Source organism: Strix uralensis, chromosome 4, assembly GCF_047716275.1.
Source record: "Strix uralensis isolate ZFMK-TIS-50842 chromosome 4, bStrUra1, whole genome shotgun sequence".
Classification (NCBI taxonomy): domain Eukaryota; kingdom Metazoa; phylum Chordata; class Aves; order Strigiformes; family Strigidae; genus Strix; species Strix uralensis.
Genome location: NC_133975.1, coordinates 104,827,029 through 104,846,280, shown reverse-complemented (window position 1 = coordinate 104,846,280; position 19,252 = coordinate 104,827,029). Strand labels below are relative to the sequence as shown.

Genomic DNA, 19,252 nt, shown 5'->3' with positions numbered 1-19,252 from the left:
CTCAGCACCTCTCAGAAGCAGCTCCTGGCTCTCTGGGAGCTGGGGAGATGCTGCAGCCTTTTCAGTGTCATTCCCTTAGTCACCCCACCCTTCCCTGCCATCTCCTCCTGTCCACGTCTTCTACTGCGTTCTCAACAGATGCCTGACTGTGCCCCTGTAGCCTCCCAGATCTGCTCAATTGTTTTGCCTTACTACCAGTAAACTGCAATATAGGGAAAGTTTGCTGGCTCAGGAGACTCTTATCCACACAGGGAGATGAGGAGTTAATGCCAGAATAAGCGCAGAAGACAAATGGCCAAGTTTAATTTATGTCACCAAATACAGAAGACCAGTGAAAAGGCTTAGACAGACTAAAAATCCCTAAGGATCGGTTCATTTTCTCCTCACCATCCATATTTCCCCAGCAACATACAAGAGTGGTCCTTTCCTTTTCCAGAAAAAAAATACATAAAGAAAAACAGAAAAATTCCAGGTTTCCCTGAGACAGTTTTTGAGTTGCCGTATTTCCCATTCTCTCCAGATAAGGGAAGGAAAAGGGCAAAGCCTGTGAATAAGCAGCAGGCTAAGTCATCCAGATGCAGCATGAAGCGTTATTCAAACATACACAGACTTACACCGTAAGAGTATATTGGGTCTGGCTGAGATGGAGTTAATTTTCCCCATAGCAGCCCATAGTGCTGTGCTGTGTATTGGTAGCTAGAAAGGTGTCGATAAAAAAAAAAACAGTGTTTTGGCTACTGTTGAGCAGCGCTTGCACAGCATCAAGGCTGTGTCTCCAACATCCCCCTTCACTGGTAGGCTGGGGGTGGGCGAGATCTTGGAAGTGGACATAGCCAGGCCAGCTGACACAAACTGACCAAAGGGATATTCCATACCATAAAACATCAGCTCAGCAATAAAAGCTAAGAGCGGGGGAGAGGGGGGGGGCATTTGTTATTATGACGTTTGTCTTCTGGAGCAACCGCTTTGCGTACTGAAGCCCTACTTCCTGGAAGCGGCTGCACATCGCCTGCTGATGGGAAGTAGAGAATAAATCTTTTGTTTTCCTTTGCTTTTGCACATGGCCTTTGCTTTTGCTTTATTAAACTGCCTTTATCTTGACCCATGAGGTTTTTCTGTCTTATTTTCTCCTTCCCCACCGGTTCTGCTGAGGGGGAGTGATAGAGCAGCTTGGTGGGCACCTGGCATCTGGCCAAGGCCAAGCCACCACGAAGAGAGAAAGCATACAATTTGAATGATGCTGATCTTTCAGAGATTGGGATTTGTCTGGATTTTACACAGATCTTACAGTCACAGTAATAAAGAGATGATTCACCCACAATTCTCTAAAGATATTTCCCTCACTAGCCAACTGTAAGAAGAAATTGAAGATCATCTTTATAAGCAATAAATGCACAGCTGCAGCTAGGGTACAGCTGATCAAGAGAAGCCAAACACAGTAATCATCAATGAAGTACAACAATGACATGAAGGTTGCTTTAGGCAAAAAGAAGCGAGCTATTCAGATAGGCTCCCCTTCCAAATGGAGAATGCAACGCGTAATCTACATACACTCCTGCACATGCTGCAGGAACGTCTACATGGAAATGTCCTGCTGAACATGACAAGGGGCACTTCTGACAAATCCCTTCAACATGTCAACTAGTAGCAAAACATATCTCTCTCTCTCTCTCCCCTGCCCACCTCCCCCCCCAGGTAAGAGCACCAAAACAAACACAGCAAACCTTATACTGATTTCTAACTTGTTCTGACCGGATTCATCTCACAAAGTTTCCAAGGGAAAGTCCATTCTCCCAGCCTTGGAAATGCTACTCAAACTAATTTCAACAGAGTAGGCAACTGAAGGGACAAAACTTCAAAAATACATTCAGCACTGCTTATTGACATGATCCTCTTAATGCTCGGGAGCCACAGAAAAGTGTTGCAATACAGCAAGGCTGTTACCTCACTGCAAGACTTCCCACAGCAGCCCGTTCATCACGTGAATGTATCTCCCTGCAGCAGGAACACGCGCAAGGCAGCAGGATGCTCATGGGAAGCTCCAGTGATATCCTGTTTCACACCACGTACAATAGAAGAGGGAATTTTAAAAAATCCACCTGATTTCACTCGTTTCCTAGCTGGGAAAATAGGGAAATGCCAACTCTGCAACTGTTTGAAATGATTCACTGCACCTTCTACTATGAAAACTTACCTTTGCAAATGGACACCAAGCTGACTAAATCAATTTGGAACATAGCAAACCAATGATGGAATTTATCTTGAGGGAAGAATGAAAGATATTTAAGATAATTTTTTGTTTAACCACTAGTATGTGGGTGGCTCAAATCCATTCATATCTCAGCAAAAGCACAAACTTGCATTTTTTTTGGTACTCCACACCAGCTGGATGACTCATGCACTATTTCACCATCATTTTATACTGGTATGAACTGGTGCTGCCACAGAAAGAGGTGTTTCTACCTTTTCCCTTCCCTCAGCCATTCACTCCTAGCCTTGCCCCCTCCTCTATGTGTATAAACACATTTCTTGGCACAAGGAGAAAGACTGAAAGACTGAAGTGGATGAAGAACTGAGCCACCATGAACTAAGCCAGTTAACAGTCTTTAGCCCGCACCAGTCCCCCTGTTCCGGTCAGAGCACAGAGGTTTGTCCTGACATGAAAATTCAGCTAGGATATGGAATAGGAATGAGACTGGTAGCAAGTGAGACTACTGAGATCACCTTTTCCCATAGGTAGCACTGACTATGCTAACTTACTGGATTGTGAAACTACAACATTTAATGAGATTTCTCTCTCACCTGGGGTGTTGCAGCAAAACAAGAGATAAAGGTTGGTTTTAAAAAACAGAAGTACAGCAATTACTGTTTGAAAAAGAAAGAAAGAAAGAAATTTGGCTTTGCTATCGTAAACATTAATTTAAAAAATAATTTTAAAAAAAGCATGACCTCAGACTTCAGAGGTCTGGCTTACACAGTCAATAGTATTTGAAATAGCAGTAGTAATAAATCTCAAAATAGGACTTTTTTGTAAGAGTATTAATACTATTTCAACTTCTGTAAATACATTTATAAACAGAAATATATGTTTTTCTTCCAATACCAGTGCACACACAGACTACAAGCCTCAAAAGCACAACAAAAATGAGGGGAGGAATTAATTATTAGTATTTACAGATTCACTATGTTAAATATGATAACATAGAAATAAACATCGTAACTGAAGACAAAACAAATAAAACATAGCTAAACAAGAATGCCCTTTGATAAGATCAATGAGAGTAATTCAATTCACTATTTTGAAATAATTTTAATGTCTATAACAGATCCAAGGGTATGACAGGTTTCAGATCACAGAAAGGTTAGATCACTGGAGCGTTTTTCTCCTCAAGTCTAAATATGAAATAAGTTGGTGACTAGAAATAAAATGGTATGCTCAAATTCTTCAACAATCCAAAATGTCTACTGATCTAAATGCCAAAATCCGAAGTAATATAACATACAAAGGAGACAGATGAGCAAATCCACAGAGGACTTTTGAATACAAGAAAGGTTATTATGTTCATGCCAACACATGGAATTTGAAATAAAAGAAAAAAAAAAGGAAAAAAACCTCCACTACTAAAATCACTGCAGGAAAGGCTGCAGTGCTGTCACTTCTTCTAAACAATAAATTTTATGCTCACTCATCAGGAATGACAGAGAGATACTAAAGTCAAATTAAAAAGTATAAACCTACAGTATTCAACATACACTGTTTCCAGAAGCATTCACAATAATTTAAGCTTTGTACAACAGAAAAAGCAGCGCTTCCTCTCTCCATATGAAATGGCAGCACACTCATGAGCAAGGAAAGGGCAAATTCTAATTAACAGAATATTATACTGCACTTAATTATTATGTAACTCTACCCTAAGCATCAAACAGGGTGTTTTTCAATACTGTAAGAGCAGCTTTTAGAGAAGTGAAAACATTCACTTTTTAACAGTTTCATAAAATACAAAGTGATGGGGGTTGCTTTGTTTTCAGCAATGTTTCTTGGTATCAGAAGAAAGACAAAGGAATGAGCATGAGAGTGTGAGAAATAAAATTCAGCTGTCAAACTGAAATCCAGCCAATTTTTTTAAAGGCGCCTTGTTGGAGCACCCTTACATCTGTTTGTTGCTATGCCTGAAGGGTTTAAACATTTCCCGCAGTTTCAAGGCTTGGAAATCCCCTTCAAACCCTTATGAGCAGGAAGGCTTTTCTCAGTATTGTGTATGGTATCACTACATACTCTGGATTGCACACAGTTTGTTTGCTCACTGTTATATGCTTCTACAGTTAACAAATAATCCAGGAGTCACGAACTCCTGTGGCTGTAGCCTTCAGAGATACCATCACAAACAGGAAGGTACTCACAGGCACACTGACAAGATGTACTCTGGGTTGCCTGTTTGTAGTCCAATGTCAACAGCAGGCAGCATTGTCGCGGGACTTGTTCCTGCCTGCCTATGTCAGACAGCAGAGGGTCAGTCACAAGGCTAATGCAAAACTTGGACCTCAACAATCCAGGCAGTCTGAAACGTCCTTCCTGAGCACACTTAACATGGAGGGAGGAACAGCAAGTTTGTGTTCCTGTCCTCAGTGGAAAAACGCCCTCATTTTTACAAGGCTGCCATCATAAGTACAAGAGTATGGAAATGAACCATACCAAGCTTTCCTTTAAAACAAACAAAACCTTGCAAAGGCAGAAATATTTTGAATTACAGTGCTTTCAAAATTAAAAACACTATATTGGAACCTTTTCATCTCATGGCAAAGCACCTCACAGAATGCTAAACCAGGAAAAGATTGACTTCAACACTTAAATACAATGTAATGAGCATTATAGAAAGACAGAGAAATAACATAAAAGCAATGCATCATGAACTTCATAGAAAAGACAGCATCCCAAGTAAGTGAGGCAGGCCAGCACTTAATTACAGTCAGTCCATAATATCCATGTGGAAAAATGCCACATGAATATCAGCCAGCCAGATGTACCTGCATGCTGCTTTCTCTGCTATGCTGGTACAAATGTCTGAAGCAAATCTGAACAAGGAACTGATCTAGCTGAAAAAACACCCAGAAAAAACCAAAACATTATTTTGTCATCTAGGTCTGTGCCCTGCTTACCATGGGGCACTGCTCATTTGTTTCCTGCCACGCTTGCAGGGGCCAAAGGAGGCAGGAACGAACAGCTGGCAGGGTAGTAAGGCTAGTTAAAAAAAATCACACTGCCACCAAATGCTTATGCTAACTAATATTTGCTACCTCAAGAGAAAAGGCAAATGTTCTGGGGAACTGAACGGCACCACATGTTCTACCCTTATTTTAATATTTCTAGATACAATGCAGAGAATTATAAACCTATGCACCCAGCATCTGTACACTGTAATATGGTTGAACCAAACACTAAAAATTGTGCAAACCCTCTGCAATAATATGATCTGGTAGAGTTCAATTTGCAAGAGTGTCTCTAAAAATTCCTTCCTGGTGTCAATGAAAAAGTAGGTAAAATAGAACCAGGTGGCATTAATAAGATTTTCAAAAAACTTGACACAAGACTGCGTAACAAGCTACTAAAACAATGAACTAGTTATATCATTTAAAAAAAGGCAGAAAAGAAAAAACAAAGGATCATGCTAAAAAATTAGCAGCAGAACTTAGCAATATTCAGAAACAGCAAACACTTTAAAAAAGGATGGTAGTATATGCAGTCTGCATTATGTAAATATGTCTCAAGATCCTTCTTAGTGGAATGTATGAGCTGCAAGTAAAGGACTGTGTGTCCAAGAGGTTCCTGATAAAATAATCTCCTTAAAAATCAGCTACTCAGGTAATTCAGATTAGTTTAAATCTTTAGTTAAAAGTTGTTCTGACTTCATGTTTATGGTCCTGTCTGCTTCTGTGATTCGCTAACAAACAGGAAAAAAATTACTTTATCAAGGTATGCCATTCCTAAACCTTGGTGAAATTCTTCAATTTCTTCTAATTCTCTCTATTTCTTCTTAAACATTCTAGCTAATGTAAGGAAGATACAGATCTGAGAAAAATCACTGCATCAGCAAACCATGTTTGTATTTTGCTTAACAAGATCTTCAGATGATATACAGTGGAAATAAGTTAAGGTTAGCAACTGTATTTTAACCAAGCAACTGGGGCTCAAAAAACCAAAAGATTAGAACCAGATTTTTCATACTTGATTGCGCTAACTAAAATATAAACAATGTATCATGTTAGGAGAATTTCCAAATACAGAGGTGACAAATTAGTTAAAAAAGACTGTGGAGAACAATGAAACAGGTTTAGACAGTGGACTGGAAGAAAAGAACATTCTTGTGTTGCAGGGTGGCCTAATTTTGCTGCATAACCATTTGACGGCAAAGGAGGCCAAGTGACCTGAACAAAATCCCAACTCATTCCTTGCTATATGAATTGAGAAAGGAGGACTGTGGACCACCCCAGAAGATATGACCCACCCCCAAGAAAGATTCTCTAGCACTGAAGTAATTGAGGGAAAGAAGTATGTGTTGAATTTATAATGTTTTCATCTAGATCTATTTCTTGCTGCTAAGGAAGCAGCTAAGTCTTTTATCCTCCTGCCAAATGACTCTCTGTGCTTCTGTTTGCTTCCATTATCAGGAGCCTCTGGGGTAAGGGAAGATGCAATAGAAACCTTAGAAAAATTCGAACTGCCTTTGTCTCTTACCACCCATTTCCCAATCAGTCTCCCCTCTTCCCCTCCTTTCCTTCCTCCCAGAAGTTCCCTCCCCTCCAGCAGATCATACCACAAGAGTGTAACATTTCACTCAGCCCCACTCAGAAAAGCTCTCCTCTATCCTTGTGGATATTATAAGATTTAGCAGCAAACCTGGCTCTCAAGGCAATGCAGGATTCTACCCTACTGAATACTAACCCTATCCTGACTGAGTCCAGCAGCCCATATTTAGCAGAGATCTGGGAAAAAAAAAAAAAAAAAAAGAAGCAGTTTAACCCCTTCTGCAAATGTTGTCTCATCTTTGTAGGTTTCCCTAGACCTATGACTGCACATCTTCATGATCCAGGATTCTTCAGGCTTGATATCAGTCTATTTAATTGCAATGCTAACCCTAGCCTTATCTACAAGCTAATGACCATATCCTTCCCATAACTAAAAATCAGCCACAAGGCAACAATGGACTTAGTCATCAGTCTGCTATTCTGCAAAACCTGTAGACTTAAACTGTCAGCACTGGCCATCCTATAACCAAACAACAGCTATAAGCAAGTTTTTTGATCAGTGCTGTTGCAGACTAGATAACACATTTGTCCTTACTGATGCCACCTCTAATTCAATGCTCTGGCCTAACCACAGCCATATTAAGCAAGTGCTTCAAGTATTTTAATGGTTCAAGTATTTTAACTCCCAAATATCAACTCTTACCCTATCCATAGCCCAACACCAACACGTACCCAAAAGGCTACCATTAAGCCCTTCATCTCCACCAGCGTTAGCTCTCACTCAATCCTAATGAACTTGTAAGACTCCAACCATAACTCAAGTTCTCCAGCACCTGCTGTCCAAAACACTAATCCCCAAACACCACCTTTCAGGACTTTCTAGATTCAGCAATAACAGGTTCTTCCATTCTTGCCATCCTGAAACCCCAGCCTACTTACAAAATTAGTCATAACTTGGTCATCTAAGCCAGCCTCAGCATTCATCCTACTCTTGGGCCTCCTAGAGGAGAGGAAGGAAGAAAGGAAGGAAGGAAGGAAGGGGGGGAGGAGGAAGCAAAGCAAAAAAGAAGAAAAAAAAACCAAGCTCAGAAATCTTTAACATCTTGAAGCCTAGGGTTAGCCCTAATCCTAACCCTAATTACAGCTCAGCACCCCTACATCCCTCTCCAGAACTAACAGATAGCTTTCAAACCATGCTGGCAGCAGCATGGTTCTTGCAGAAACTAGCTCTGAATCCAAGTGCTGTCATTTTAAATTGAAACCTAGAAAAGTAACCCACCCTGCCACAGAACTGACAAGAGGACTTCCAGTGATTCCCACCTGAGAAGAGACTACAGGAACTGTTCCTGCCCAAAACAGCCCCCATCCTAGTGCAAGGGGCTTTGCAGCATTCGGCAACACACCAAATTTTTGCGCTCCTACTGTAGGGCACAAACTTATCTGGGAATCTGATCCCTTTGCTGCAACATGGCACATATCTGGGAGGGAAGGGGGCACATGAACCCACAGGAAAAATTCCACCCAGCCTTCTCCTTCCTTCCACATTCCCTCCCCTCAGAAATGTCTTTGCTCCCTGGCAGTGACAGGGAGGAGCTAACATATATGGGAATAGAGGTAGAGGAGGTAAACAGCACACACAGCCTGGGCCGTGGCACACACTGTGCACACAGTATCAGCTGTTTGCTGGGAAGGGGTTTTCTCTTCTTCAGCCCCTCATCTTCTCAGGAGACGCAACAGGGCTAACTGAATTAACTAACCTTCCCTTGCTCCCTGAGCTCAGGCAAAGAAGCCATAACATCCAGGTGCAAGATGGACAGCCATAATCACCTAGGCATCTCAGGGCAGCTAAGGGTATCTCACCTTGGAAAGAGCTCAAGTGCTGGCAATTTAGCTGACTTTGACCACAAGTTGAGAATCAATAAAGCAGGTAGAAGATGAGATCACACTGGAAGTTGGGAGTGAAGGCTCTGCCAGACAGGCTTAGAACAGGACTGACATATACCATACAGGGCTTTGGGGTAAATCATGGAGTTGGGAAACATGCACATGTGGAAGGAGAGCCAAAGCATTATAGAAAAGAAAAGGCATCAATCTAAAAGTTGAAGCTTTATTTTCAAGGCACTTTGCAAACAGGGCAACCTCATTCAGTTGCAGAAATAACACTGAGATGAATGGGTCACTTCCTCTTTCCCCTCCAGTCTCTTATATTCTAGAAGAATATGTAAACCTCCTTTACACACTTAGCCCAGATCTAGCATGGGGACTTTACATACCCACAAACCCATCTCTTTTTGCCTTCTTGACAGCACATACATCTCCCATGTGCTTCCTTCCCCCTTTCAGGTTTTCCAGGGGTATGAAGTAGCCATGAAGGGAATGAAATTACTGCATTTGCGTATTTGAGAGAAACACCTGGGAGCAGCTGCAACATGAAAGTCATCACAGTGAAAGCTGATTCTGCCTCTCAGTATACCAATTATATCATCTCAGGCTCAGTGGCATAGGTTCCAATTAAATGCAGCCAGAGTAAACAGGCATCCGGCTGAAAACATCATATAGACATTGGTACAAAAGGTGACAGTCTTGTTACAATTCTTTTCTTTCTAAGGCAGCCTGCAAGGTTGCAGCTCGCTATATTAGATCATCATATGACATCCTAATAGACCTTTCAGTAGTTGTGCATAAAGATCTGGATCAATGTATATTTTTGATGTGTAACAGGTATTTCCTTATCACGGACAGTTTTATAGTTCATGCAAGCCATCTTCTCAACATATTTCTAAATAGCGTTCACTACCAATCTGATGTACAAACTTGTTTGATTTTCTTTCCTAAAACTAATTACAAAAAAGATTTTTTTTTTTAAATCACAGTGCAACAGACTACTTTTGTGGGATCCTCAACAAACCAAGTATTTGCTCCTAATTTTCTACTCTGATCGTTGCAAAAGTAAGACAAAAGACTGTTCCTCAGGGGAAAAAAAAAAGATTCCAAATGCATTACACATTTGATTTGAAACATTGTTGGAAAAAAAATGTTCAGAACTCAAAACAACTTCAATTGCAAGAAACACAGATGCACTAAAGAAAACTAGTTAGGAGAAAAGAAGGAATAGAAAGCTAAAATGTTTTCTATTTGAATTGCGGCTACTACAAAAAAGTGACTGACTGGAAAATGGAAACCACCCTCTCAGATGTACTTGCTTACATCCTATTCTCAGCCTCTTCACCTAGTTTCCCCTCTGGAAAACCCTGGCTGCAGGAGAAGTCACACAGTCTGGCATACCTAAAATAAGCAGCATATTTTCATCACCACACGTCTGCTTTCACAGCACAAAGGCAACTAAAAAGTCCCAAGTGTATTTCTGGAAACCTCTGACACATCACAACACTGTTTTGCCTCTACCCCCACATCCATGCTCAAAATTCACGGAGGGAGCAGACTTTAAGCTGTACAGCCAACACACCGAGTTGATCTCCATTCAGCCCCCCGGGGACCGCCTGCCAAAAGGGAACTGGAACAAGGTCAACTTGAAACTAGCAAGTGGGTGGCCCCAGAGTGGTAAATGACGGAATTTCAGCTATCACATGAGCTAACAAAACCTACTGACATCAAAACTTAAAACAGTGTATTCATTCTTTGTTTCATTAGATTGCATTCATTTGATCAATCAGGTTCTCAAACTGAGAAACAACATTTCCACTACTGCTCAGCTTGGGCATGAATGTCTTGTTACCCAGAACTCCCTTCCTAAATTTCCCTGCCTTCAACTGGTACTGCTAATCTAGCCCTGTGTACTTGACAAATTTGAAATTTTCAAGCCGTCACTCACCACAGGGAACAGAAATGAAACTTCACAGACTAGACAGTTTTAAGGAATTAAAAGTTTTGTTCTTGTTGCTTTCTTTAATAAATGAAACTTAACCATAATTTTCACAAAGGCTTTTAGAGAGCAGATAAAGTTAGTTGTACAGTGTGCAATAAAACACATCCTTTTGTTAATCTTACAATATTATAGAACACCACTACCCAATAAATACTTAAAATTATTGCTACGTTTTTAAGAATAATTTTACTCCCCTGTACAATTCACAGCTAGATCAGCTAAAAGTCCTGAATTGAGGAGAAAATCTGTGCGGAAATTAGATGTCTGAACGATAGGCTCCATGTACTACAAGCACTCCAACACTAACTGTCTCAAGTTTCTGTAACTATTACACATGCGCAAGGTCTGTGTCTGCAGAAAGCCTGAAGAATTAAACCTGGTGTCCTCTTCCATAACTTCAGAACTGGTGCAGAACTGAGGTGCCAGCTGCAGCAAAATAACATGATACTCATAAAGGTAAAGCAAACCAACCCAGAGATGTGGTGTGGGCTCCATCTAGTGACGCGCAGCTCCGGTCCCTATGGCTGTTGCTCAACCACTGATCTCCACAAAATGGGTAAGAAACAGAACTGCAATATATTACAGTGTCTGGCAATTATACCCTCTCATATGTTTACAATGACTTTTGAAAAAGCTTGATACTCCTGATGTATACTATAATTATAAACATGAAAGTGTATCTTTAAAATTGAGACGTAGTTGGTTGGTAGGTGGGTTGTGAAAGCTGACTCGGTTCTTTATTGTTTCTGGCAAACAGCTGCTTGACCGAAAAATCAAATACTCAGCACATAAATGTAAGCTTCAGATATGATACTGAACTTAAGAAACACTAGGATGTCTACTTTGCAAGCACAAAATACTAGATGTCTTATTTTGTTCTAGTTACTGAGTTTTATTCCATATTTAAAATTTATCTTTTAAAGGATTAAAAAATTTCCATACTCTTACATTTTTTAATGAAAAAAAAATTACATTTTAATTATTTCAATATCCACTAACAGCTGACTGAAAATATTTAGATCCATTTTATAAACACAACTGGAAAAGATACATAGGATACTTCAGTATCTAATGGCCTATTAATGTTTAAAGCAAAGAAAAAAAGATTTGTGGTATTCTCAAAGTACCTGAACATTTATTGTATTATTACCCTCCTAGACAATGAACCTGACAGCATGCAAGACCTACCTGTGGGCTTGTCTTTCTAAAAGGGTCAGTTCCATGTATCACGTCCCTTATTATTTTTTCTCTGAGATTATTATACTCCTCTTCGGTGAGGTCACTATCCTCCAACTGATGGTTGCAAACTGGGCACTGTCCACTGTAATAATAGCAAAACAAGAAAACAAAAGGATAAAGTCTTTTAAGTAAGAAATATCTAAAATTTTAGTATCTTATTGAGTGTTTGTGTATAAGCACAATTCTTTACAAGAACTCCAACGCAGTACAATCATCAGAAAATTAGTTGTACTCTTTCCGGGATGCATCCAAAACCTACTAAAGTCACTAGAAATATTTTTATGTGATTTAGTGGGATCAGGATCAAAGCTTTAACTCTAGAGACATTTGAGGATTTAGGACTATAACTCTGCCTGAGAGCAGGGGAAAAAAAAAAGAGTAGTATTTAAATATTCAGCAGCATTTACTTAGGCCCTGAGAGATCAGAGTTCAGTTCTCAACATTTCCACAAATTTCCCCATCTCTGATACTACACAGGAAGGTCACCATGGATACATACAGCCCAGATCTCAATGTGGGAAGGTGATGCAGTTGCAGCGGCCTGGCCAGAACATACCAAGTTGAAGCTAGCAGGCAGGCCACAGGGCCTTGGTCTAGCTATAAATCCATTCCAAAGTGTTACAAGAAAATGCACCAGTGAAATGCTCCACTACTGTGCTACTGACCGCTCCTACAAAAAAGCTAAGCGATCTGTGCCTGGTTTATCAAGGTTTAGAATAACCAAACCTGCCACAGGTATAGGAATAACTCTGCCTAAAAGATAAAAAAAAAAAAAAGGAAGAAAGAAAAGGTAACACAAATCTACTGTATGGTTGGAAAACTAAATAATGAGCAAGACTGCCTTCTTTGTGCCACTTGTCTTTTGCTATCAGACTTCCCCTTATTTCTAGGCTAAGACTGTTTGGTCGGATCTCTCCAAGGTGGTCAAAGTGAACACACTGAGAGCAATGTGACTAAAACAGAAAGACTGTTTGCTTTGAAAGCCCTCAGCAATATTAAGTCACACTGCCACTGCATGTCTGTATGATGCCCAGTTCCACCAGAAATTTTCCAATATCAGCCTGACTGCACCCAAACAGAAAGCAGCTTTACATTCCTATGTCCTGGCAACTAATCACTACTTGTTTCTTTATTGCTAAGAAACTTTTGTTCCTGCTCTGTAGCACAGTTTAAATATCATCTCATGGATCTAGGAGTGTGGACTGTTGCAAATGAAAGAGCTCTGCAGCTACAGTCAACCAATGCCATCATTTAGTGTTCATTTCCCAGAGCCAGAAACACCACTCCATCATGCACAGCTGTGTCAGTGATTGCATGACTGCACAGAATCACAGACAACATCCTTGTCTCTAAATTGGAAAGACATGGGTTTGATGGATGGGCCACTTGGTGAATAAGGAATTGGCTGGATGGTCACACTCAAAGAGTTGCAGTCAACGGCTCAATGTCCGACTGGAGAGCAGTGACAAGTGGCGTTCCTCAGGGGCCGGTGTTGGGACCGGCACTGTTTAACATCTTTGTTGGAGACACAGACAGTGGGACTGAGTGCACCCTCTGCAAGTTTGCCGATGACACCAAGCTGTGTGGTGTGGTCGACACGCTGGAGGAAGGGATGTGACATCCAGAGGGACCTGGACAGGCTGGACGGGTGGGCCCGTGCAAACCTCGTGAAGTTCAACAAGGCCAAGTGCAAGGTCCTGCACATGGGTCGGGGCAATCCCAAGCACAAATACAGGCTGAGTGATGAGTGGACTGAGATCAGCCCAGCGGAGAAGGACTTGCAGGTATTAGTGGATGGAAAACTGACTATGAGCCAGTAGTGTGCGCTCACAGCCCAGAAAGCCAACCGTGTCCTGGGCTGCATCAAGAGAAGTGTGGCCAGCAGGTCGAGGGAGGGGATTCTCCCCCTCTACTCCACTCTCGTGAGACTCCACCTGGAGTACTGTGTCCAACTCTGGGGTCTCCAACATAAGAAGGACATGGACCTCCTTGAACAGGTCCAGAGGAGCCCACGAAGATGATCAGGGGGCTGGAGCACCTCCCCTATGGGGACAGGTTGAGAGTTGGGATTGTTCAGCCTGGAGAAGCGAAGGCTCCGGGGAGACCTTATAGCAGCCTTCCAGTACTTAAAGGGGGCCTACAGGAAAGATGGGGAGGGACTCTTCATTAGGGAGTGTAGGGATAGGATGAGGGGTAATGGTTTTAAACTGAAAGAGGGTAGATTTAGATTAGATAGAGGAAGAAATTCTCTACTGTGACAGGTTGCCCAGAGAAGCTGTGGCTGCCCCCTCCCTGGAAGTGTTCAAGGCCAGGTTGGACGGGGCTTTGAGCACCCTGGTCTAGTGGAAGGTGTCCCTGGCCAAGGCAGGGGGGTTGGAACTAGATGATCTTTAAGGTCCCTTCCAACCCAAACCATTCTATCATTCTATGATTCTATGCAGCCCTGGGACAGTTTCCCTTATCATTCACATCATCCACTTCTCAATACTCTTAAGTTTCCCTGTTGCAGGGCTAGCAGCTGTGATAACTATTCCATTTCTCCAAATCCCAAATCATACATTGGTTTGTCTCCAACACACACAAGAACTCTCCACTGATCTGTCCATGTGTGTTCTTAATACCATAAGACCAAAGAGATTGAAAATCCATCGTAAAAGAAAAGATTACAGAATAGAACCGTAGGTGATGTGAAAAAACGGATCTCATACTCTTTAGTTTCCTTAATAAGAATGCTAGCATGTCATAGCAGATCCTGAAAAATTTTCCAGAACAGCACAATGAGGCAGTGCTACAGAGAACACGCAGATCCATGCCAGCCAAAAGGCACAACTTTTTGTCTAACCAACCTAGTGCTGCAAAAACTCCCCAGCACTGGGAAAGGCCATCAAAACAAACCACAACCATGAGAACCATGTTAACTGCTACGAGTTGGTTTTTGTTCCTACAGCCTGCTAGCACAGCACACACATAATTCCAAGATGCAAAACAAGACAGGCCTAACTTCCATGGCCACCTCTGGATTGTTGTATGATTCCCCAGAACTCTCTCTTGAGAGAAAGAACAAACATATTTTTTAATATCTAGCCTCTTCTGCTGTTTCATGTCCCACAGCCAAAACCTCTGGCCTAACACATAGTCTGAAGGAAAACAAACTCGAACTGTCATCACTTCCATGTCCCATTTGTTCATTATTTTCTTTCCTAGTTGTCTCTCCTGTTAGCCCCTATAAACTAAACACATAATCAACACAATGCACAACTCTGTACACAGGTCAAAACTATATGTCATGCTTCGCTACCATGAACCTCTGGGTCCACCAAAAAACCAGCATGTAAGGTGGGGTAACAGTGGAAGACTGAGACAAAACAACCTGCATCTCTGTGCTTGAACTGTGAACTACATTAACCTTTTTAAGTTTTGCAGATAAACTTTTTAAAGACAAACCAATGAGCTACAAATATACATAGACTTCATGGGTACACTTCTTGACTTGCATCTCTGATTGTGGGTTAAACCCAGAAATTTTTCTGAGATTAACTCTTAAATAACTACGTGAAAAATGAAAAAGAAACAGTCAGATAGGACCTTAACATACACTAAGGAAATTCACAGTCAGTCACATCTGTTCTCAAGCACTTCTGCCAAGAATATTAGACATGAGATCCAGCTTGCATCTTTGTCACCAGACTGGACACTCCAGCCATGGTACCAAGAAAATAAGCAGAATTTAGTAGCTTCTCTAACAGGCAATAAAATGACAATCTGAATGGGTCTTTAGTTCCTTCTGGCTGATGAACAATGACTTTTTTTGCCGCTTGCTCCCACTTAAGCTTCTCTTATATGCAGGATATGTTGTTGATGTTTCCCATTTTTCCTTTCTATCATGCTCTGTTCAGAAGCCTATGTTCACACAGCTGGGCATAGTTTGAACTTAAGGAGTAACCATTCTTCTCTAAATCCATCCAAATATCTTATTTTCACAAGCATAATCTCAGAACTGAACCGTAGGATTTGAGCTTTAAGTGTTAAAATGGAATGAGTTATTCTCCCCTGGCTGTCTCCACAGAGATATCCTCAAGATGTCAAAGCTAAATCCTTGTAATTTCATAAAACCACGGCAATCAGAAATGTTAAATTCTCCCAACAACTGATGTCTAATATACATTAATGCACATACCATAAATCAAGACTGCATTAACTGCAATGCTGACAGTGCATTTACTTCATCAAAAAAAGTTACGCATGGAATTCCAACAATGGACATTCATGGCTGCATTGCAAACAATATGCTCTGGTTGCTCAACCCACTGTGGCCACTGCAGGCTTAGCCTACATATTAATATAAGCAACAAGACTGGCTGCTTGCATAGCTAAAAAGTTACCATTAAATACATCTAATTGCATTAAGGAACTCCATGGTTTGGCCACAGAGAAGAAAGGCATAATGAACTGTTCCGAGGCTATTTCAAAATCATTAAGCCTAAAGTTTAAGGACCTGTCCCGTAGTTAACTTGGATCCTTCTGCAACTACCGCTTTCAGGTTACTTGAAAAAAACAAACCTCCCCATACCCCAACAAAGCAATCCACCCCTGCCATCTATCAACAACCAAAGCTCCTGAAGCCAGTTTCTTCTTCTGAATTCTCAATGTGGATTCCCAAGGGGAGTAGAGGCAAAACAGGCACAAGAAACATTCAGCATCTTGCAAGACTGGACCCTTAGTCTAACTGCTGCTTTTTCGCAACCATACCTTTAAAATCACCTTGCAATTTTTGTAACTTCTCATCAATAATTTTACGATTTCATGCCAAGAAATTCCCAAACCTTTCACCTCTGTAGGATATATAGATGTTCTTACAGCTAACTGACCATTTAACTACTTTTTTAACATAGATTTGGAGTATCATGGCACCTATGTATCAAGCATGAAGTCAGACACGAGACCATAATTTGAAAGCAGGCTCAAAAGACTTGAGCTGCAGCTTTCTATAGCTGACCTTGGAAATCCAAAGCTTTTGTAATTTTCAAAGAAAGATGGTCAGCAAACTTCCAAGGTTTGTTTGCAGGGGGTTCAAACTTCTGACTATCACAGTTCAAAGAAACTAGGAGCTTAGTGCTAGAGGAAAAGAAAATATCCTCGGTATGACCATCTTAGATATAACTGCCAGCATTTAATCAAAATCAGAATAACCTATGAATAAGCCTATTAAATTGTCAAATGCAGTTTAGGAAAAGATAGTTCTTCTGGATTTTTTTAACTCAAGACTCATGTTTTAAGACATAAGTTAGGCTGTCTGCAGAGATGAGTCGAGTAACAATCACCATATGAGGTTCAGAGATACCTTAACGGCTTTGTCCTTTATGATTATGACCAAAAAAAAAAAACCCACAAAAAACCCCCAACAAAAGTGTTTTTTCTTTCTTAAATCCTAAGGACCTTTTCTGTCAGCAGCCACTTAATTTAAACACAACTCTTATATTCTTTTTATTTTCTTGAAACCATTTTAATTTTATTCAAATACTTATCTAAGTAGGCTGCCTCAAACTTGTTTATTTCAAAATAAAGTGTTCACACAGTTATCACAAAATAACTGCCATTCAGCACCTTGTCACCACTTTGTTCAGATTCTTAATCTGTGATAAAATGTGAGGTGATCTAAGTTAGTTTAGCTCTCAAAAGTCTGTAACAGAGTTTACAGACAGTAAGATAACAAGATACCTCTTAAGCAAGACAATCAACTTTAGAATTTTAAAACTAAAGGCTGAAAAAGGTTGTCTAGAATTTGGTGAATTACCATAATACAGTATAGTAAGTAACACACACACACTCATACATAATAATAATAATCCATTTTACAGTGAACAATCCCTACTCTTAGGACAGTGAGTTACACTGTTCTTTCATGGGCTTCAGAAGCAGCAGACTCTACACATGCTTTTACTTCGGAGTATACAACACCGTGTATTTTTATAAACCTCCAAAAAAACCCATAATCCATTGGAGACATTCTTACAATTAATACATTTATAGTTGCCAAATTGCTACAAAACCACATAACTAGGTTTCAAATAGAGTAACATTTAAAATAGGAATTTACAGACATTAAGAAAACCGTGCTGTAACAGAAACACATATCCAAATTATCCCCGTGAAAACCTAACATAAGAATCATTTTGTCTTCACTGAAAATTAGGTCAGGAGGCAGAACCCTTCCATCTGTACAAATTAACTGCAGTGTGTGAACAGTATGTTTTCAAGAAGGTATCCATTTACACACCAAAGCTGCTCTGTTAAATATCATATTAAACAATGGTATTATAAAGCCAACCAAAAATGTAAGTCTTTAATCCCTAAACAGTAAACAAATAAGCCAGCCAGTAAAATGGCAGCTTTTATTTTTCTCTGCTTTTTTCCGTCATGGCTCTGCTTAGCGTAACTCCTTTCCAAATGTGTATGTTGGGTCTTGTTTAATGCAAAAGAATGAGTTGGAAACTGGAGTTTGGGAAATCATAGGTATGCAACAAAGGTTCATACTCTCAAGGATTCTTACATAAGCAAAGTGATTTTTTTATATTTATGAAAGAAGAGTTCAGATAGAATAATCAAGACAACACCTCACTTTTAAATAAAATATTGCATTTACCTGTCTTTAATGTTGGTCAGGTGTCCTCTCCAGTTCCCTCCTGGTATACTAATATGTAGAGGGAAGGATAAATAAAAACATTAGATTCTTATTTAACAATACCTGAATTGTAGATAATCAATAATTCTATTTTGGTCAACATTTAGAAATAAAAGACCAATCAATCACCTACGCTGCAAAGAAATCATACAAAGATTAATATATAATTTAGCAATGCCTGAAAATATTATATAAAGAACCATCATTTAACAACATGCAGAGAACTAACACCATCAACCTCCCCAGTTAATGTTGTCCCCGAACATTAAGAACCATACAAATAACCAGGCTGCACTGGCAATTTTTAAGTTGTTGTCCTACACGTTCATAAAGCACCTCAGAAACCAGATGGGAAAGCTGGAATCAAGATGCAGATGTCATCCTGAGAGATTAAGAAAGACATGTTCATACCACAATGCTGCACTGAGACTTTCTGACTCCACATCATTATCATCACCACTACTATGACAGCCACAATCATGCTGGTGTAAATATTTCTTTTTGCCCACAAGATCCAAAACAGAATAGGTTACAGAATAGGAGTACAGACTAGGAATACCCATGCCGACATGCAATTGAAGACACCTCTCCTTTTGTCCCTGTGTTTATTATCATAGGCTACACAATCACACGTGCCACAGGCTTTGGAACAATCATCCTGCTCCTGCCCTCCTTTCCCATTTCTCATGATGATACATAGC

At 40.3% G+C, this 19,252-nt stretch overlaps 1 protein-coding gene across 6 annotated transcripts in view; it reads right to left on the bottom strand.

The window, feature by feature from the left end:
- The window catches only part of PRORP (protein only RNase P catalytic subunit), a 53,693-nt gene that overhangs the window by 30,663 nt on the left and 3,778 nt on the right, over window positions 1-19,252 (bottom strand). For all 6 annotated transcript variants that reach the window (XM_074868285.1, XM_074868284.1, XM_074868286.1 and 3 more), the window contains exons 3-4: window positions 18,513-18,560; window positions 11,819-11,951 (exon numbers count right to left, since the gene is read on the bottom strand). In XM_074868285.1, the coding sequence (XP_074724386.1) occupies window positions 11,819-11,951; window positions 18,513-18,560 (181 nt within the window). The remainder of the gene's footprint in view (window positions 1-11,818; window positions 11,952-18,512; window positions 18,561-19,252) is intronic.